At 37.7% G+C, this 22,442-nt stretch overlaps 1 protein-coding gene and 1 pseudogene across 1 annotated transcript; one reads left to right on the top strand and one right to left on the bottom strand.

Moving 5' to 3' along the window:
* Nucleotides 1–839: 839 nt before the first annotated feature.
* On the bottom strand, nucleotides 840–22,314 carry COPS5 (COP9 signalosome subunit 5). The gene is made up of 8 exons (XM_045560557.1): nucleotides 21,840–22,314; nucleotides 17,974–18,208; nucleotides 16,877–17,005; nucleotides 15,826–15,891; nucleotides 15,011–15,096; nucleotides 10,062–10,173; nucleotides 4,320–4,468; nucleotides 840–1,078 (listed from the first exon to the last, which is right to left on the bottom strand). Exons 1-8 carry the CDS (start codon nucleotides 21,980–21,982, stop codon nucleotides 994–996), a joined length of 1,005 nt encoding a protein of 334 aa, XP_045416513.1. The 5' UTR covers nucleotides 21,983–22,314; the 3' UTR covers nucleotides 840–993.
* LOC123645032 lies at nucleotides 5,636–6,048 on the top strand (annotated as a pseudogene).
* Nucleotides 22,315–22,442: the final 128 nt, after the last annotated feature.

Raw genomic sequence — 22,442 nt, 5'->3', positions numbered from 1 at the left:
GTCCTACCTCTTAAGTCATCTCTCATCACTCCCCAAGTCCTATTCGCTACTCAAGTTTAACTGAATCTCATTTCCTTGAAGGTTGGAGATTCTTGCTTTCTGCCTCTGACCTTCTGCACACTGCTGTACTTCCTGCCTGTGATAGTAATCACCTCCCTATTAGTCTTTTCCTGGCTAGTCCTCCTGTCTTTCAAATTTCAACTTAATGGTCAGGTCACTGCCTTCAGGAAGCCTACCTTGCAAACCCCTCTCTGGGATAAGTGTTCCTCCCAAGTGTACCCCAGCACACTGTATTTCTCCCTTCATAGCAGTATACTTAAGTTCTCGTGAACTTAGCTTTAGCCTCCACGGTAAGTTCTGCGAGGACAGTGGCCATGTCTAGGTTGTTGAACATATCTCCAAGGAGTGACACTGGGCCTAGTGTAGGAAGGGCAGGTGGTGAATGTCTGAATGACTAGATACTCCGTGCTAGGCTCTATCTCTAATAAGTTATTTGATTTTCAAGAAAATTATTTATGGTATGACTCAGCTACTGTTTCACAGGGACATTAAAAATGTTCCTATTAAATTACTAAAATAATTAAAATGTTATATCTATTTTTCTTTTTTTTCAAGAGTACTGTGTTGAGTTAAATTATATTTTACTGACAGACTATCAAAAGAAGGTAAAGGCAAATTAAAAAGTGGTCTGATAATCACTGTGGCAAGTGAAATGCTGAACTTCTTTGAATAATTTAGAAGGCTAGACTATTTAAAAAATATACTTTTTTCATATTCAAGAACATTAAAAGATGCCAGAAAAGTAATGTAACTCTGCCCACAAAGAAATGAAAGGACAATTTCATTTTAAAGAGTTTTATTATAGGATGTAATATTCAGGACACTTCAGAGCACCTTATACTTCTAATCAGATTTTGGGTAACTGGTTTTAAAGTGTTACTTGAGTGTTTTTCTCATACTGGCTTTCAGGCAAAAGTACTACTCGGTGACTGTTTAAGAGATGTTAATTTGATTAAACAGTTTATCCTTAATAACCTGAGACATCAATCCATGGATAGCTTCTATGGTAGTTTTACAGCTGGAAAGAAAAAACACATCGCATAATGTCAGAAATTGAAAACTGCTTCAAACATGCAAGATCACTCTCCCAACCCCCATCCACCCACGCAGCCCCCCAGTAATGATCTTTAGTTTTTTTTTTTTTTTTTTTTTGAGACAGAGTCTCTCTTTGTTGCCCAGGCTAGAGGGAGTGCCGTGGCGTCAGCCTAGCTCACAGCAGCCTCAAACTCCTGGGCTTAAGCGATCCTCCTGCCTCAGCCTCTCGAGTAGCTGGGACTACAGGCATGTGCCACCATGCCCGGCTAACTTTTTTTTCTATATATATTTTAGTTGGCCAGATAATTTCTTTCTATTTTTAGTAGAGATGGGGTCTCACTCTTGCTAGTCTCGAACTCCTGACCTCGAGCAATCCACCCGCCTCGGCCTCCCAGAGTGCTAGGATTACAGGTGTGAGCCACCGCGCCCAGCTGATTTTTAGTTTTATTCATACTTCTCCAACCACACTAATGTGAAGTTTACCCTTGTGATTTTTAGTCTTCTGCATGTCTTTTGATCATTTTGTTATTTACTAGAACTTTCACAAGAGAGTGACAATGTAAAATTTGATGAATTCATAACAGTTAATTTTATTACCTGCCAGCTGCTTTGGGAAAGGTTCTGTTTTACAAGGTGACTAAAATTATACATAATCCATAACTTACAGACTGATATTACATTAAAATCTATTATTCCTTGTTATTTATTACTTAGAATAACTTGAAAAATAATTTTAAAGAATCCTATGCTTTTGCTTCTCCTGAAATAATCACAAACATCTTGCAAACAATTAAAAGTCAAAGTTAGGTTAGTGGGTGAAGGACTTAGATTTTAGAAATAATAAAAAGTATAAAAATGATGACAGACTGGGCACAGTGGCTCATGCCTGTAATCCCAGCATCTGGGCAGGCCAAGGCGGGAGGCCCACTTGAGGCCAGGAGTCTGAAACCAGCCTGGGCAACATAGCAACACCCCGTCTCTAAAAAAAAAAAATAAAAATAAAAAAATAAAAATTAGCTGGGTGTGGTGGCGTACACCTGTAGTCCCAGCTACTCGGGAGGCTGAGGCAGATCGGATCACTTGAGCCCAGGAGTTTGAGGCTGTGAGCTACAATTGGGCCACTGTACTACAGCCTGGGCAATAGAGCAGGACCCTGTCTCTAAAAAAACAATGATAAAACCCCATCAACATTCAGGAGAGATGCAATTCTTATAAAGATACCCCAAACAGGAAAATTGTCTACTTTTGTGTTACTATTTTTATCCTTCTTGCTTTTCTTCTTATATGATTGAAGATATTCCCATAGTGAAATTTTTGCTTCATAAGAAATTGAGATATAAATGTAGATAAAATGACAAATTACAGACATAAGGACAGTTGAGTAAAACACACACTCAAAGCAAGTACCAAAAATGAGACCTAATGCCAAATAAAAATGTAATTTTTCATCAGGTCACTAGCTTTACTTTCTAAAAACCCACAAAGAAGGGAATAAGATAATTCCAACCCAAGATGACTTCCGCTCCCAGGATATACTTCATCTTCCCTTCTCCCTTCTTTTCCCTATAGACCAAGCCAGTTTTTCTTAAAAGAGATATCAATGTATCAGCTTATACAGAAATCAACACGGTTCTCCCCTTCCTTTTTTGCCCCTAATCATCACATTAAAATTCAAATTTTTGTGAAAATAAGTGTTATTTAGATAGTCTTCTCAGTCCTATATAATCTATGTATCTACAGGGCCACATAATTATTTCATGAGTTTTCAAAGAACACATCCCAAGTTTGTTCCTAACAAAATCTTTGGTAGTAAAATTTGGGATACTAAGTTATTATATAAAGGATAATTTCAGAAGCACAATTTAAGAGAGATACAATCATTTCTGTGATACCTTGGAATTTATTTATTTGTTTAGAGATAGGATCTTGCTCTGTTGCCCAGGCTGGAGTGTAGTGTCATAATCATAGCTCACAGCAGCCTTGAACTCCTGGGCCCAAGCAGTCCTCTCACCTCAGCCTCCCGAGTAGCTGGGACTATGGGCACATGCCACCATGCCTGGGTAATTTTTTTTCTTATTTTTTGGTCTCTCTTTTTTTCTTTTTAAGTTTTGCACAAAGATATCCAACTGGTACCAATGCCTGGCTAATTTTTAAAAATTTTTTGTAGAGACAGACTTTTACTATGTTACCCAGCCTGGTCTCAAATTCTTGGGCCCAAATGATCCTCCTGCTTCAGACTCCCAAAAGTGCTGGGATTATAAGTATGATCCACTGTGCCAGATGGGACTTAAAACTTTATGAAAAACTGAAATCTGGTAAATTTAAGAAATCCTAATTTAATCTCTCAGAAAATGATTAATGTTTAATACGTTAGGGGGTGGGGAACCTGTGGCCTTCTGATTTCAAGACTGTTCTTTTTTAAGCACCAAAAGAGGCAAGAAAAACTTCATCTTTTTCTGCCTTACCCATTTTAACACAAGGATTTATTCTATAAAATTTGGATTTAGTCAAAAGGCCACATGCAAGGATCCAGAAGGCCACATGTGGCCCTAAGGCTGCAGGTTCCCCACCCCTGCTGTAGGTGTGCAAGAACTTTTAAGCCTTTTTTTTTTTAAGATCCAGTGATGGGGCTGGGCATGGTGGCTCATGCCTGTAATTCTAGTGCTTTGGGAGCCCGAGGTGGGAGGATCACTCTAGGCCAGTAATTTGAGACCAGCCTGGGCAACATAACAAGACCCCATCTCTTCAAAAAAATTAAAAATAAACTGGGTATGGTGGCACACGCTTGTAGTCCTAGCTACTCAGAAGGCTGAGACAGGAGGATGGATTGAGCCCAGGAGTTTGAGGTTGCAGTGAGCTATGATAAGTCCACTGCACTCCAGACTGGATGACAAAGCAAGACACTGTCTCAAAAAACAGAACAAAATTTGGGCTAGTTTCCTTTGTTATACTTTTTAGCTGAACCTAGCATAGGTGACTGAGAGTGTCAATAACACTACCCAGATCTTTGATTTAAGTCTTTAATATGTTTATCTAAAGTTCCCTATATTTTCAAAGTTAAAACCTGCATTTGCCAACTCTTGAAGTCTCAAGAAGTTAATATTCAGGTACCATTCTAAGTTATAACTAAGTTGAACCCTAAGGAATCTGAATCCTACTATTATTTGCAAGTTTTGAAAGAAAAAGAGTTAGGGGCAAGAATCATAGATTTGCTTCTTTCTTACCTGTCTCTCGTAGCTTTGGCAAGTTTGTCTTCTGACTTTCGGTCATGTGTTTCTAAACCCAACATGAAGCTCCCTCGTCCCAGCTGGGCTTCTGACTGCTCTAACTTTTCAGACAAATCAAAGACCTGACCAGTGGTATAGTCTGCATTCTGTGGAGAAAATGGTATTGTGTCAGTACATAATACAAGTCTACCATTTAAAAAAAAATCTAAATATTTTTATGTCAGTTAATTTTCTTCTACAAAGAACATTTCACTTACAAAGAATTCCACCATAAAACCTGAAAAAGTCAAATTATACTTGCAAAAACTCCTTCCAAATGCAAGCATTTCAAGTATAGATGTTTTCTTTTTTATAATTTCATAATTAAATTTGTAATATTTCCCTTTGACTACTTAAATCTAACATTTGTTATTATGGGAGGCTTTGAAGTACAAAGATCTGAGTCAGGTTCTGGCCCTGCTGCAGATTAGTTGGGAGGCTGGGGCACACCTCCAGGTCTTCTGAAAATGGAAGAGGGAGTCAATAATGTCTACCTTAAGGCTACTGTAAAAATTAAATGAAGTGATGAATATAAAGCTCTCAGCAGTGTCCATGGCACCTAGTAAAGGCTTAATAACTGTTAGCTAATTTTATTATTGTTCTTGTTGAACTTTTAGAATTAGTATGGGTGACAATATTTTAAAAAATAACGTTTGTTTTAGCTGGTTATAAACTTAATAATTACAGAAAATTTGGAAAATGTAGGGCAATACATAGAAGACAACCAATACATCTATAATCCCTCCACTTAGATATAACCACAGTTATTTCAGAGTATTGTTATATGCTCACATGCACATCTACATATGGTAGAATGGATTATAATATATATACTTCTTCTATAATATTACATAATTTTTAAAAAGAAAATTTTAATAGTTACATGGGTACACTTAACTGTAATATAGTATAGTTAAAAGATTTTTATGGGGTATCATTTTTTATTTGTAGTCTAAAATAGAAAAAAAATTTTGTAAAGATAAAGTTATGAAGTATATATTGTATTTCTTTCCTAAATCTTCAGCAGCAGAGTGTGAAGATTAAATAAACAAGTTGGCAAAAATTAGTATGTTATTCTATGAGCTCAGTTTGTAAGACAGGAAATGCAGTTAAACCACCAATGATGAAAAGTTATTTGCTTGCCATTACAGCTACTAACTATGGAGGGTTCCTTAAAATGCTACCAGTTCTGAGTTTCTTCTCGGAGCTTCCACAGTAGATTCCACTGAAGTTACAGCTTGTATGGTCCATTTCACCAATATTTGCTTATGGAAATGAAGGGGAGTGACAGGGGAAAGGAGGAAGTCGGGGGCGGGGTGGTGTCTGAGGCTCAGGCAGGCTCTGACCACAGCTCAGGGCACCAATAACCTTGCCCGATGGGATCATTAACCTTTCTGGAAAACACAGCTGGCAGTTTTCTGAGGTTTGTCATTAGAATGTAAACAAAGCCACACAGATATTGCACAGATTATTTACAGATTGTTTTACTTTTTAGAGCTATTGCTCTACTTCTGTTTGGCAGAAAAATAAATTTCAGCAATTCTTTTCTGTATTTTTTATTTTTATGATGAGTGTGCTTATCAATGGACAGAGGCCAGCTAATCTGGTGATGAGAAGAAAACTGCACAGACGCAATTACCTTCAGAGGAGATATATGCCTCTCCATTCATGAATGCCCTTCCCCTGAGATTTCTCTAGCTAACTTTACCAGATCTGCCAGAAGGAAAGTTCTGGTAGAGAAGTTTCTGATAAAGATACCCAGTCACCCAAAAGAACTTCATTATGGCAATCATGTGATTGCAAAGAAGTTCCGTACAAAAGGGAATCGTTTGAAAGCACCTGGGATTGTTTATTACTTTCACAGGATTTTCTTCTTCCTGGATTCTCTTTAGAGGGAAAATAACACAAATTCAAAATGATTCCAGTCTGAAGCACAATTATTTGCCTGCATAATAAAAATATCTCATTTTTTTGTGCATATTATTTTTTAATGGGTTAGAAAGAAAAATACTTTTTCTTTTTTGATTTGTTCCTCAAATCACAGAGTATCTTTTAATGTCTTAGAACTCTCTAATGGTAAAAAGTGCAAGAATTTAAAATTTCTCCTTCATATTCCTGTATTTCTCCAAAAGTACTAACTTTGTATGTATTTGAGTGATTTTTAAAAAAAATGCTAAATCTGAAATCAATTGGTTCACTGTTTATATTGAGTGACTAAAAGAGGCTATTAATTGTCACCAATTTTATAGGATAGGCTTTCATGTTTATGAATGTATGACTTAATATTTCATGAGTAATATCATTTAAAGTTGTAAAAGCAAGCATAAAATTCTAATTGTGGTTCATTTTATTATAAAATGGAAACATTCATTTTTGAATCTTTTTCTCATCATGTAATTATAGGGAGCCAATGTTTGATTTCCTTTGAAGTTCTGTTATCTCCTTGATTATTTTGTATAGATAATTCCTTAAAACGGCCCACTTAAAAAAGTTAACATCTAAAATACAGTTATGCCAATGAAGTCTTATGCAGGGTATTATCTGTATCTAAAAGATAAGTGCTCATCATTCTGACAGGCTTTGTTTTGGTGTTGTTCCACCTGTGATGCTGAGATATGTATACAAAAAAATCAGAAGAAATTTAGGGATGTGATCATCCAAAAAGGAAACTATCCTATCTAAATCTGAATTGTGTTGATAACCAGGTGTTCCCAAGTTACTCTTAATTTGTATTCATTGAAGGACTACTAGATTAGTGCCACAAAATTTTTATCTTACTTTAATTCCAGATAAGTAATTTACAAATTCATATCTTGACTAGAAGATTTTTTTTCATTTTTTAATCCTTCTGAGTGAGGAATAGAAGTTTTACTTTGTAAACATTATAGAGTGGCAGAAGCTATAAATCATTAACACTTATTTTGCTTAAAAAAAAAGTTGGGATAAATATATAAAGGAAAAAAATGCTGGCAGGGCGCAGTGGCTCATGCCTGTAATCCTAGCACTCTGGGAGTCCGAGGTGGGTGGATTGCTCAAGGTCAGGAGTTCGAGACCAGCCTGAGCAAGAGTGAGACCCCGTCTCTACTAAAAAAATAGAAAGAAATTATATGGACAACTAAAACATACATAGAACAAATTAGCCGGGTATGGTGGCACATGCCTGTAGTCCCAGCTACTCGGGAGGCTGAGGCAGTAGGATTGCTGAAGCCCAGGAGTGTGAGGTTGCTGTGAGCTAGGCTGATGCCACGGCACTCACTCTAGCCTGGGCAACAAAGTGAGACCCTGTCTCAAAAAAAAAAAAAAAAAAAAAAAAAAAAAATGCTGTCAGTTCTTCTAATTATTTTACAAACTTACAATATTTTTAAAGATGCAATTATATTCATTTTGCCTGGATCTAAATAGTTTAGGAAACCAATATATTTTCCTTTCCATAGATTTGGGAAAAACCTTAAGGTTTATAGAGTACTTCACAATTAGAAGATTAAGCTACTAACTCCAAAAAAATGTAGGCTATCAGAAAAAGTTATACTATTAAAATGTTAATAAAATACATTTAATTCAATTACATTTCAAACACACAGAGAATGAATATAGGGAACTAATTTCTTTTCTTTTCTTTTTTTTTTTTCCGAGACAGACTCTCACTCTGTTGCCCAGACTAGAGTGCCGTGGCGTCAGCCTAGCTCACAGCAACCTCAAACTCCTGGGCTCAAGCAATTCTCCTGCCTCAGCCTCTCAAGTAGCTGGGACTACAGGCATGTGCCACCATGCCCGGCTAATTTTTTCTATATATATTTTTAGTTGTCCAGCTAATTTCTTTCTATTTTTAGTGGAGACGAGGTCTCGCTCTTGCTCAGGCTGGTCTCGAACTCCTGAGCTCAAACGATCCGCCCGCCTCGGCCTCCCAGAGTGCTAGGATTACAGGCGTGAGCCAGGGAACTAATTTCTTAAATTAGGAAATAACTTTTCTGGTAGCTTTTAGGTTATATGCTGTGATTAACTTCTTTAGTTGGGGAAAGAGTGAAGTTGAACATATATTTGCATATTTTTTCTTAAAATGCTGCAATGTACTATATATAAAGCCACAAAAAGGGAGGAAATATAATTTAACCTTTTCTTGATTATTAATGTCCTTATGCCTGCAGTGCTGGAATACAGGGACAGCCATAGGGCTGGTAGGTAGATCTGCTTGCCTCTATACAAGGTTCAGACTGTGCTTACAGTGTTTTCTCCCCTTGCCATCAAGTGTCACTTCTGGCTGCTATTAGTATACTTGCCTCTAAGGAAACAACACATATAAAGCATTTAGCAGTGTCTGATATTTGGAAAGCACTTAATAAATGTTTGTTATTACTCTTCTTCCTTCCAATTTGCTACTTCTGACCACTGAGGGTAAAATAAGAACAGCAAGCTTGTCAGAATTGTGTTTAAAATCATAGTAAATAGGCTCAAGTGAGGTCTTTTTCTATGAATACAATGCACCAAATAAAGATAATCATTTATTGAGGCTTTACTATATGCCAGACTCTCTGCTAATTGCTTTATATAAAGTATCCCACTTAATTCTCTCAGAGTACTTAATGATGTATATAGCAGTATCATCATTTTATACCCAAGAAAGGCCCAGTCACATGAAATAACTTTCTGAAGGTCACTCAGAACAAGTAAGTGGCAGTTATTTCAAACCCATCTTATTTTATTCCAAATCCTGTGGTTCTAACCACTATGCACACTATACTATATGAAATGGCCTGCTTTTTTAAAAAGCAAAAAACTGCTCCTAAGTTTGAAATATAGAGAAGCTTACATCCTTCTAAATGTTAGGTTTTAATGATATATCAGAAAATGTTTGGTGAATATCATTTTTTTTTGTTGTTCCCAGCATCTGTTGCTTTAAGGTAATGATATTCTGACTTCCCTCTGTGGACCTCTCCTTCCCATTCTTAGTCCCTGTGCTCCTAAAGGAGCTTCCTCCACCCCAGACCAGCAGTGAAGCATTTGCCCTGGTCCAGCCACTCGTTAAGTTCATTCCTTTGGCCCACAGCAGGCCTAAGGATGGTGACCTAAGTAAAGCAAGTCAGACACAATGAGGCTTTGCCTGGGAATATGCGTGTGTGTCCGTACCTTGATTTTCTCTTTGAACATGAAAGTGTGAGGCTGGGAAGTCTAAAGCTAAAGCTGCCATTTTGCTTTCACCTGAAGCTTGAAACTAAAGCTGAGAAGAAATCAAACCTAAGAGAGAAAAATTGAGACCTCATAATATTGTTTGAATGCAAACTTAGCTGTGCCTGAGGTAAGCCCTACTCCTAGACTTTGCAACTTACATGATTCTCTTTCTTGTTTAAGCTAGTTTCATTAGGTATCCTGTCGCTTGTAACCAGAGTCCTAGATTGAGATAACCTGTGCAACAGTATTTCTGTTTTGTCCTCCATGAGTCTCCATGAGGCAGGGGCAGATCTCACCCTCATCTGCCAACTCTATTTGCCTTTTGTCATATACCTTTGTCTCTATGGTTCATGACAAGAGACCTTGGATTGGCCTAGCATCCTGATCCAGTTCTGGTGGTGCAGAATCCCATATCAGCCCTGGCGTTTTGGCCAAGTCAGGTACAGCCTTTCTGTGAAAAAGCGTTTCCGATACTAAATCGCTTATGTAGCTTACATAAAATTCAAATGTATTCCCTGCAAGTATAGTACTTACAGTAAGCAAGCTAGAGGAACTCAGCGTATTCACCCAGTATTTATTCCACAAAAGTTCAAGCAATTTGCGATCCAAAGAGGATTTGAAATATGAGACTTCTAAGGCATAATATCTGTGAAATGAAAGCACAAATTTAGTAAGTGAAACAAAAAATCCAACTATAGCACATGAAAGTTATGGCCAAATTTAAGCAAACTACGTTTTATAGTCAAATAGTTATATTTTAGTTTTTAGTCCAACAGAACAATAGCTATCCATGGTTTCCTTACACTTCAGGAGTGTAGTTTCAAGTCTTCTGTCTACTAAACTTCCTTGTTTTATAGTTTTTTCTTCTGTAGAGCTTAGAAATTCCCAAGATGTTTTTAACAGCCAATCAGAACTTCTGAAGGACATGTTTACTTATGTTACTTGTGTCCAGCCAACAGCACATAAACTGAACAAGCTGCCTCTTTAGGGTCAGTTATAATTTTGTTAGCCTTTTTTAAAATACTAAAAATGGCATTTAGATTCCCTATTCCTCCCTTTCTAATTCCCTAGTTAGGACCTATTGCCTTTTGGAAAAGCATACTTTAAAGTAGGTCCTTAAGGCAACTAAAATAATTGCTCCCACTTCCAAAGGTGCTAATTTTTCATCAGGATGTTCCAAGAAAAATCTAGTTAACTGTCTAAAAAACATTTAAAAAATTAAATATGATATACACCAAATAACAATAATTAATGCTATAGTACACATATAAAATGAATCACTTACCAATTAAGGCTAAGAGATAGTAAGTACTCTTAGTGTAGAGGAGCTCCAGTGGTCACTTGGAGCTAGAACTGCCTAAGAAGCCTCAGGGAAAAGGTAGGATTTAGGGTAACCCTCACATGGGTCTAGGGTATGGATATGTTGAGAACAAGGAGGGCATTAGGCAGAGGGCATCAACACATGAAAAGGAAAGACATGTAAGGGATAACAAGTAAATTAGTTTAGCTGGACAATCCAGCAAGAGCAGAAGAAATGTGTGAGAGAGATCTAGAAAGCTATGCTGGGTCTAGTTGGGGGAGGACGTTACATAAAAGGCTAAGAAATTTAAACCTGGGACTCATGGAAGGTGTTTGAGCAGAGCAATGATACACAACCAAAGGGGTATTTTAAAAGGCCGACTGTGGCAGTACCATTGGGATGTGTTAGAGAAGACAAGCTGGAGGCAGGGATGTCACAAAGGAAGCCACTGCAGCAGGGCAGATGGGAAGAGATAAAAGCCCAGACTCGGGGTTAGTGTGCAAAAGATAAAGACGCATGGACACAACAAAAAAATGGCTGCTTATTAAAGTTTAGCAGTGAAGAAATAAAATATAATAAAAAATTGAAGATACTAGAATTAAGTGAAGGTCTTTTCAAGATTAAGACACTTGTGCATGTCTGAAGACAGAAAGGAAGCAGCCAGTAAAATATAGAAGTGGAACAGTATATTTCTTAAGCATCTATTATGTCCTGAGTGCTTTACATATATTCTGATTTAATCTTCCCTACAACCATATGAGAGAGGATTTATTATCTCCATTCTATAGCAAGGCAACATTAGAGAGATTAAAGACCTTGCTCAAAGCCACATAGCTAGTAAGAGACAGAGAAAGGATATAAAAAGATATGTTTATTAACAAAATCTCAGTCTTTATTTTTACATACAGAGTGTAGACATTTAGGAGGGTACTTAAGAAGTGAGGCTTCAGGAGTAAGGGAAGGTTAGAGGTGGGGAGGCAGGAGTAGGGGGAGGCACTAAAGTGAAAAGATCGGCTTTAGAAAGGAGGAGTTATACCTGAGACATGAGGGGAAAAAAAGGAGAGGATAAGTATAGCAAAAGAGATTTAGATTTATAAAAGATGACAAGTAAGGGAACTCAAACTGGAGGATCTAAATTAGACTTTTCTATTTTATAATTTATGGGTCACCTCCACGTAATTACTGTTTTAATTCTGTAGGTTGATATAAAGATTAGCTGTAGATCTCAGTAGCAGAATTGAAAATAAGAAGAGTATTCAAAATTACTCATAGAGCTAAATTCTCTTCTGTATGGGAAGTCAATAATAGACAACTGCCTAGAAGTGAAAATCAAGAAGTGGCATTATCAGCATGTTATTTGAAGATATAAGGGTAAATGCTTAAAGGAATAGCTATATTTAAGTGACTGCCTCTGGGAGATTGAAAGGGAAGGGTACAAGATTACTGTTTTTATTAAGTTTCACAGAATCATTTGACTTTTTAAGCAATGTACTTATAACACTAATAAAATACAAGCTAATTAAAAAAAATATTTTGTGTCCCATTTCCACTAAGGTTTTTTAAAGTTAAAATATTAGTCACTAAGGTGGGTACAGTAGCTCACACCTATAATCTCAGCAACTTGGGAGGCTGGGGTGGAGGATCACCTTAGCCCAGCAAGTTCATGACCAGCCTGGGCAATATAGTGGGACACCATCTCTAAAAAAACATTTCAAAAATTTAGCGGGGTGAGGTGGTACATGCCTGTGATCCTAGTAACTAGGGAGACTGAGGCAGGAAGACTGCTTGAGCCCAGGAATTTGAGACTGCAAAGAGCTACGATTGTACCACTGCACTTCGGCCTGGGTGACAAAGCAAGACCCCATCTCAAAAAAAAAAAATCCCCACATTAGATTTTATGTTTAAAATAGACTTGGAGTGTGCCTTGTGATCTGGGATTTAAGGTAGAAAAAAAACGAAAGAAAAGCTGATATAAACTGCAAATAATAGCTCATCATCAAATCAGAAATGGATGTATTAACCAGCCTAAGCAAAACCCCTTCTCTTTCAACTTGGCACTGTGTTTCATTAACTATTTGCTATGAAAATAAATCATTTATTTTCAAGACTCTGAATTAAAGACTCTGTCTCCACAAAAAAAAAAAAAAAAAAAAAAAAGTAGAGAGAAAACATTGACTTACTCTAAAAATCAAAGTATCACAGCAAAGGTGTTTCTAGCCCTAGGGGCAATTCTCTCAAACAGGAATGGTTTAAATTCTTTTTTTTTTTTTTTTTTTGAGACAGAGTCTTGTTCTCTTGCCCCAGCTACAATGCAGTGGTGTCATCATAACTCACTTCAACCTCAAACTCCTGGGCTCAAGTGATTGTCCTGACTCAGCCTCCTGAGTAGCTGGGACTATAGGTGCGAGCCACCAGGCTGGCTAAGTTTTCTGTTTTCGTAGAGAGAGGGTCTCACTCTTGCTCAGGATGGTCTCAAACTCCTGAGCTTAAGTGATCCTCCCGCCTCGGCCTCCCAGAGGCATCCCCACCTAAATTCTTTTCAATAGCGTAAACCAAATGATTAATCCTAAACTTCTAACTGAAAAATACAATTGTTTTTACAGAAACATGTCAGAGAAGACTGAAAACTAGGTATATTTCAAAACTCAACTTTAGAAATTCTGGAATTTTCTAAGAATTTCTAAATAGAAAAATAAGAATAAGCAGTAGCACATGGGTAGCCAAAGTATTCCTTGAAGTTTAGATAAGAGGTATGGAGAAAAGGGCATACTAGATAATCATTTATTGATTTGAGTAACATTTTTTTTTTTTTTTGGTGTTCACCCTTCTATGTGTCATGCCTTGTTTTATATTTATTTGTTCTAATTATTTTATTTTTAAAATTTTTCTGTAGAGATGAGGTCTTGTGTTGCCAAGGCTGGTCTCAAACTCCTGGTCTCAAATTATCCTCCTGCCTCAGCCTCCCAAAGTGTTGGGATTACAGGCATGAGCCACTGTGTTCAGCCTATGCCCTGTGTTAAATGCAAGGATACAGCAGTGAATAATTCTGTTCCCACGAAGTTCACTTTCTAAATGGGTCAATAACAAGGAAGCAAAAATATATCAGATGGTAACAAGTGCTAGGAAGAAAAAGAAAGCAGAGAAAGGGGAAACAGAGTGACAGGAAAGTATTATTTTAGATAGGGTGACCAATGAACATTTTCTATTAAGATGACCCTTAAACAGATATTCAATGACAGCCAAATGGAAATAAGGAAGAATGTTCCAGGCAGAAGGAACAGCAAGTGCAAAATCCCTGAGGCATGAGCCTGCCCGGCATATCTAACAAAACGTAAGAAGGCCAATATGGGTGGATTGGAGAGAGCAAAAAGTTCAGTGAAAAGAGATGAGCTCAGAGAGATTGTAGGGGCCCAATCATACAAGGTTGTTTATGATAAGGGGGCTCTAGATCTTATTCTTGGTGAGATGGGAAGTCATTCTGAAAAGGAGGAACATGACCTGTCTTACATCTTAACAGAATCAGTCTGCTTAAGGAAAGACTTTTGAGGGGTGAAGGGTAGAAGTAGGAAGGCTAGCGCTATGGTTCAGACTCCAGATGGCAGTAGCTTGGGTGAAGGTGATGGTAAGACAGGTGGTGAGATGTATTTAGGAGGTAGAGAAAACTGTCCCCATTGGCTTCTTTAACATTAAAAAAAATTAAGATGTAATTTACATACCATAAAATTCAGCATTTTAAAAAGTATATAATTCAGTAGCTTTTAGTATGGCTTCTTATGCTTTATACTTATAACTTTAACTTTTTTAGTATGGCTTCTTTAACTTTGGAAAGATTAGAAAGAATCATTGCTAAGTGGAAATTGGATATTTTGAGGGCTGCAGACATGCTAGTATCAGGTTGGCCCTGAACAAAACATATCTCAATTGTTAATTTGGTATGGACCAAGTATCTTTATACATTGAGAAAATGGTTCTGGTTGTTTGAAAGATTAAAACAATTATTAATAAAAAAATTTGAACATTAGCCTAAATTTATGTATTTTTACTATTGTTTTAAAGGTATTATGAATGAAATGCATCTTGTCTGAGCCTTTTTTCTCATCTGTAAAATAAATGACCTGGACTGGATAATATCTAAGGTTTCTTATGATGATCTTGGCATCAGATAAGTTTTTTAGTTACTTACTGTTTGCAGTGCACACCAAAGTCTTCTATTTTGTTAAGTGGAATAGTCTGGTACTCAGAAGGTCCTTCATCAGGAGGTTTGTAGCCCTAAACACAAAAAAAAAAAAAAAAAGAAGATTAAACAAATATATAAAATAAGAAAAACACTGTATTTTCTGTTGCTTTCTATTTATAGGATCATTAATTTGGGGGAGGCAAGTATTCAACATAAACATTCTAATAAAAACATACTGCTTCTACCCTCCCCCAATCCCACTTGGTGGCTCCAAGCTCATCTGGCTCATAGATTTATTTTTCTTTTCCTTAGGTGATGTACTTTTGTTCTAATATCTATTTCACATTGCAGGCTCCCCTCAGGGAAGGAAATAGATCTATGTATTTAGCTTGTTGTTTCTCTAGTACCTGTCAGAATGCCATGAGCACACAGATACTTACTATTAAATAAAGACTGCTTTTCCAGTAAAATTAACAGTGTATAACATAAATGTATTATCTTTTGCTAGAGATAGTTTATGATAGTTTGACTGCTGTTGCTGTATTATTAAATTGTTATTAACAAAAAGATAGTGATATCTTTAAAAATAGATCAGATATTTGGAATTTAAAGAATTATAAGGATTTATAATTTAAATAATTACCACACATGCCTGTTGTCACAGCTACTCTGGAGGCTGAGGCAGAAGGATTGCCTGAACCAAGGAGCTCAAAGCTGTAGGGCACTATGATCATGCCTGTGCACAGCCATTGTAATCCAGCCTGGGCAACATAGTGAGACTCTGTCTCTAAAAAAATAAATTAACTAAAAAAACAAATTACCTTTGGGTATGTCCTGAAGGCGCCAAGATTCACTTTCCCTGCAGATATTGTTCTTGTTGGATCAATCTATAAGAAAGACATACTTAATATCTGTGGATATAAAGTCATTATATGTCTTTTATTTAAACATCATAAACCTAGAAATACATATATAGATATAACACTATACACACATGCACAATAACTTAATAACCAAATAAGAAAAAATAACCAAGAAACCATAAAAATTCAATAAAATGGGTAAGAGATTAGACTTAGTTATGATATCATTTAAGAGTATTATGCGGCCGGGCGCGGTGGCTCACACCTGTAATCCTAGCACTCTGGGAGGCCGAGGCGGGTGGATCGCTCAAGGTCAGGAGTTTGAGACCCCGTCTCTACTAAAAAAATAGAAAGAAATTATCTGGCCAACTAAAATATATATAGAAAAAATTAGCCGGGCATGGTGGCACATGCCTGTAGTCCCAGCTACCTGGGAGGCTGAGGCAGTAGGATCTGAAGCCCAGGAGTTTGAGGTTGCTGTGAGCTAGGCTGACGCCACGGCACTCACTCTAGCCCGGGCAACAAAGCGAGACTCTGTCTCAAAAAAAAAAAAAACAAAAAACAAAAAAAAAAACAAAAAGAGTATTATGTGAAGATTTGCTCGTCTTTTTTTTTTAAGTTTTTTTTTTCCTTTTAATATGTGAACAATTTCTACCTTCCTCACAGAAACCTGGATTACATCTATTAATAAAATATTGAGCATAAGAAAACCACTCTGGCAATTCTTGCTTACTCAGTTCAGTCAACACTGACTGAATGCCTACGATGAGCTGGGCACTGAGATATAGGTGCTCTGATTACCCTCATTTTATAGAGGAGGGGAAGTGGGATGCACAGAGGTTAAGTAACTTACTTAAAGTTGCAGCTTCTAAGAGGTAGAATTAACACTCAAACCTAGGCAGACATACCACAGCCTTGCTCTTTACCACCTTGTTTTTATTTTTCAGTATACTTGCTTTAGTAAATCTTCATGAAGAACTTAATTAAAACCAGTTTTAAAAATACTTACCACCACTGCTACAAATGGTTCCTGGAACTGCTGATTGAGCATCTGAGTACTAACATCAATCCCAGAAAGCCAGCAGCCATAGCCAGGGTGGCTATGATACCAGCCAATTGCATTTTCAAGGCGGCCAACCTAACAAACGAAGAGTGCAAAGAAGCTTGAAGTTCTTGTTATATCTTAGAGACACTTGTCATTTGTCTATTTATATTGCATTATGGTAAAGTAACAGCATACAGAATAGTTTATAGCATATGTTACTTTCAAGCTAAAAAAAAAGACTTTAAAAATAGATAATACATGTATAAAGTAAAAAATTTACAAGGTACTATAAGGGTTTTCAGTCTCCTTCCCTTCTCTTTTCCCTCAACTATCTGGTTTACCCTATAGCCAATTGCTTACCCTCAGAGAGTATTCTTTGCATACAGAATACATATTCTGTGCACATATGTAGATTAATAAAAACACACAAATATCATACCACATAAGTGTTTTACATTTTGCTTTTTCACTCAACAAACCATTCTGGAGTTTGCTCTGTATAGTTCAACATATAGATAGTTACCTTTCCTATGTTTTTTTTCAAAGCCTGCCTAGCAGTCCACTGATGGATGTACCATAATTTATTTAACCAGTTTTATACTCAGGAACATTAAGGTTGTTTCCAAACTTTTTTTTTTTTTCCTAGAGACAGGGTCTCGCTCTGTTACCCCGGCTGGAGGGCAGTGGCGTGTAGCTCACTGTAACCTCAAACTCCTGGACTCAGGTGAGCCTTCTGACTCAGCCTCCCAAGTAGCAGGGAGTACAGGTGCATGCCACCAGGCCTGGCTAATTTTTTTTTTTTTTTTAACTTTTTGTAGAGACAAGGTCTCACTATGTGCCTGAAGCTCCAAACTTGATTTTGAACACACATTGGATAATAAATGTAAGAATTAATTTGAAAAAAAATCCACACTATAAATCAGGCTTTTAATCTCATACATTTTACATAAAAATTGCTAAATTTAAAATATAAACTTTAATGTAAAGAGGATAATTTTAAGTTTAGAAACTCAAAAGTCACCTGGAGACTCTAACTTGCAGTTACTAAACAATGTTTTTACCTGTTTTGCGTTTTCTATGTATGCGGCCATGTACTCATACGCAGCAGCCTGAGCGTTTACTCGGGTTTCAGTGCCCTCTACAGGCAAAGCAAAACTGTCCATAATGATCATGGTTTCACCATCCACCTTTCCTAGCATCAAACCCATCACTTCCAAGTTGCCTCCTGATCTGGCATGCATCACCATTTTCAGTAGAGCCAATGCTGAGATTTTGCAGTACTTAAAGTAATGGTGACTACAAAACAAAAATCATGGTGTAATTAAATTCCTTATATAAAGTACAATTTCAAAAGACAGTTTTTGTGAAGATAATGAATAAAGTATTATAGGAATTTACAGTGATGGAAGGGGAGTATAGAATGTGGGAAGCAAAGAAGGTAGAAAAGGCAGAGTTCCTGCAGGGGACTGGAAATAACAAACATATCATAGTCCTGCAGAGTATTTCCCCTTGGGGGAGGGGAAAAGTCTGAAGTAGTTTTTTTTTTAAAATATGCTACTCAAATAAGGGAATAACATGACCAGTTCAATAGACTTTTTCTCCATTAATCTGGAAACACCAGATCTCTGATTCTGATTCTGTCCGAATGGTTGTGCCTGTTCTTAGGCCTAACCTTCTGGCCTAATGCTTAAGAATGTGGGTTCTGACTTCCATCTGCGTAGGTCGGAACCTTGGCATTGCCATTCCCTAGCTGTGGCACTGGACAACCACTTAGTGTCTGTGCCTCAGTTTCCTCATCTGTAAATAGGGCTATTTCATAGTTGTTGCTAGGATGAAATAAAGTAAATGAAATAATGTATATAAAGTGCTTAGCTTAGTGCCTTGCACATACTAAAACCTGAATAAGTGCTAGCTGCTATTAGCATTATTAACCTGTCTCTTAATGGTACTCTCAAAGAACAGTGTGTTGAAGGGTGTGGCTTCCCTCTGTGATATCAGCCTCAAAAGCAGATTACTATTTCAGAGTTTTTCATGGGTGGATGTGACTAAACTCTTGAATAAAATTACATTTTGTTCTTACTGATATAGCCCAAGACAGCTAGGATGAATATAATTAGAGCCACAATTAGAGAGTGAGGCAGATTGATAGTTTCCAAATATTTAACAGACCACTTGAAATGCACAGCCTGCTATAGAGGTAAGTAAACAACCAGGCAACCTAACTGACCTGTATAGTCAATGTCTGCCCTCAGAAAGCATCCAAGTTTAATTCTTAAGATTTGCCAGATTTCAACCACAAGCTGAAAAATGTAGAGACTCTGGAAGTCAAGACATGAATTGAAATCATGATTCCCCCCTTTACTGGGGAAAAGAAAAGGCAAGTTACTGTGCTCCTACTACATACGTTCTAGATTCTTTTTATACATTGCCTCATCTAATCTTTACAACACTGCCAATAAGTGGTCTTATTTCCACTTTACAAATAAATGCAGATGGGTAGGTAAATTTAAGGTAAATCAACTAGTTAGTGACAGTTGTGAGATTAGATCTTAGGTTTGATTATTGCTCACTTAAGAGTTCACTGCCTTAGTGTGATCATGACATAAGTTACTTAATGTATTTGCTTGTTTCCTTATTTGCAAAAAAAAAAAAAAATGAAAACACAGTGTTGGGTTGTCATTAAGATTAAATGACATGTGGAAAGCTAGGTGCTTCGCCAATATCAAATACTCAATAAGCATTGTGAATCTGAAGGATGGCAGTTAAAGCTAGCCTTATAAAAAACGGTGGGGCAGATACAGTACATTCTGTTCTTGACCACAGCACTCCTATTAGGTTAAGTATGAAATGTCCGATTTCCTTAAGTACTAAGTTTGACAGTTCATTTCTCTGACATTTCACTTTGACACTTCTTGTCTTATTTTTATTGTGAAGGTACATCCACAGTTTGGCTTATGATTATCTTTCATATTTTTTTTAGACCAATGTTTGTGAAACCATGGATAAGTGAAAAATTCGAGTTATTTTTGAATATGAGTTCTGTCGTGGAACCAATACAGTACAGACAGCTCAAAGTGTCAACGAAGTGTTTGAGAAGGATGTAGCTAATGAACGCACAGTAGGTCAATGGTTTGTGAGATGTTCTAGTGACTTTAATCTTGAAAATGAGCAATGTAGGCGACCTGAAACCAAGGTGGATAATGATGCTGAAAGCTGTAGTGGAAAAGAATCCACCTCAACATATGTGTGAATTAGCAGCAAGATTTGACATTACTAGTCCAACAATATAGGACCATTTGAAACAAATGGGCAAGGTAAAGGTGGATAGATTGGTACCACATGAATTAAATGACTGTCTCGAATTAAATGACTTGCCTTTCTTTGCTGTCAGAACATAAAGGCGAACCATTTCTACACTGTATTGTTATATGTGGTAAAAAATGGATTCTTTTTGACCATTGCAAGCGTTCGGCACAATGGTTGGATAAAGATGAAGTGCTGAAACACAGTCCAAAACCAAATATTCCTCAAAAAAAGCTAATGGTGTCTGGTGGTCCAGCGCTGGTATTATGTACTACGCCTTCATAAAAGCAGGTCAGTTGATTACAGCAGATGTCTCCTGTAACCACTTGGTCGAAATGATGAGGATGCTTGCCATTAAGCAGCTAAGATTGTTCAATAGAGACAGGCCAATCCTCTTGCAAGACCACATGGTGTAAAAAACAATGCTGCTCAAACTATAGAAGATGGACTTGGAAACTCTCTGTCATCCACCATATTCACCAGACTTTGCACCAACTGACTACCACTTCTTCCAGGCTTTGGACCACTTCTTGCAAGGAAAAATATTCAATTCTCAACAAGCTGTAGAAAACGCCTTTCGTGATTTTATCACCACTTGCTCTCCAAGCTTCTTTGCTGCGGGCATAAGCAAGCTACCATTAAGATGGCAAAACTGTGTCCATAGTTTAAGTGCATATTTTGATTAACTGAACTGCTTGTTTGAGATGTAATAAACTAAATTTTTGATGTGAAATCGGATATTTCATATTTAATGACCTAATATTGCACCATTAGCTTTTGTGCTCTTTTTACTCTCTCCTTGACAAAACCTGCTTTCAGGAAAGGATAAATATTATGGATAAAGAACCCTCGACTTGTCATCACTCCCAGGGATAAATGGATTTTGCTAAGAGGCAAAAAGCCTTAAGCTCTATTTTTATAATTTCTGGCTTATGTGTACTGGTGGAGTAACATTTTATAGACCGGGTAGAGCCTCAGTATGTGTCTGAAATAGTTACCAGCAATTAAAAACTATTATAGGTTTAAAAGATGGCTCATAACTATTTTCTTTTCTTTTTTCTTTTATTAGAGATGGGGCCTCACTCTGTTGCCCAGGCTAGAGTGCAGTGGCGTGATCTTAGCTCACTGAAGTCTGGAACTACTGGGCTCAAGCGTTCCTCCTGCCTCAGACTACTCCCAAATAGCTAGCTCATAACTACTTTGGAGACCCTTGGACTGCTGACTCGATTTCTGAAAACATCTGCAGTCCCCGGTCTGGGATCAGCTGAAGGTCCCAGTAAGGTGTATGCTGCCACCGAGTTTAAGGCAGAGTGTGTAGCATATATGACAATATGGATGTTCAGAAGTGACAACCTAAAATACCCCTTGTTGTTCTCCCCTTACATCCTCTGGAGACAAATGGGTTAAAGACACAGAAACGGGAGTGTAAGCAGGCCTCAGCGGAGGGGCTTAGGCTATACTTGCAGGAATACAGGTAGACCGAAATCCCTCAGGGGCATAGTGTTCCCCCTCCCCGCCGGTGAAAACGCAAGCTCTTCACGCCCTTTCAACTCCCACTCCCTCTGGGTCTCTTAAACTCCGGCCATCCCTTCCCTCCCCTGCGTCTTGCCAGGGACCTCCTCACTCCTTAGTCCAGGGCTTCGCCGCCAGGATTTCTTGCTGCTGTTTCTTGTCGTATTTGTAGATTTCATCGATACTCTGAGCTTCCTGCATGTTGTTGGCCAATTCCCAGGTTTTCTGGGCCATACCGCTCCCGGACGCCGCCATCGCCGAGGAATCGGAGAAGCTGGCTCCTCCACCACCAAGACGGAACTTTCGCTCGCTAGCGTTGCGGGTGTAGGCGTCGGACCCTTCCCACCACAGGTGGAAACTCTCACTAGCCTCTCGAGGCAGCCATGACACCTAGAACCGGAGATGAGGTTGGTACAGACCATTCGGGGGAGACAGGGGTCCTTTGAAGTCGCGACGATATAAGCAGCAGTTACAGTAATAGTTAGGGAGAGAGGAATCTTGTGGCTTAAATGAGAACATCTTGTCTCGGAACGTTATATATATGAATTAGGACAAATACAATGAGCGGGTATGGCAATGGTATAGTCTTCCGCACCGGAAGTAGGAGGGACAGTTAAGGTTATGCCAGAAACTGGAATTAGCCTTCCCAGTTTGTACTGCGCAGGCTCGGCCTCCGCCATATTAAAGGTGGGTGGAGACTTAAGAGTGAGATGGG

This window comes from Lemur catta, chromosome 9 (assembly GCF_020740605.2).
Source record: "Lemur catta isolate mLemCat1 chromosome 9, mLemCat1.pri, whole genome shotgun sequence".
NCBI classification, from domain to species: Eukaryota; Metazoa; Chordata; class Mammalia; order Primates; family Lemuridae; genus Lemur; species Lemur catta.
The sequence above is the reverse complement of the archived record's forward strand: the minus strand, read 5'-3'. Positions and strand labels throughout refer to the sequence as shown.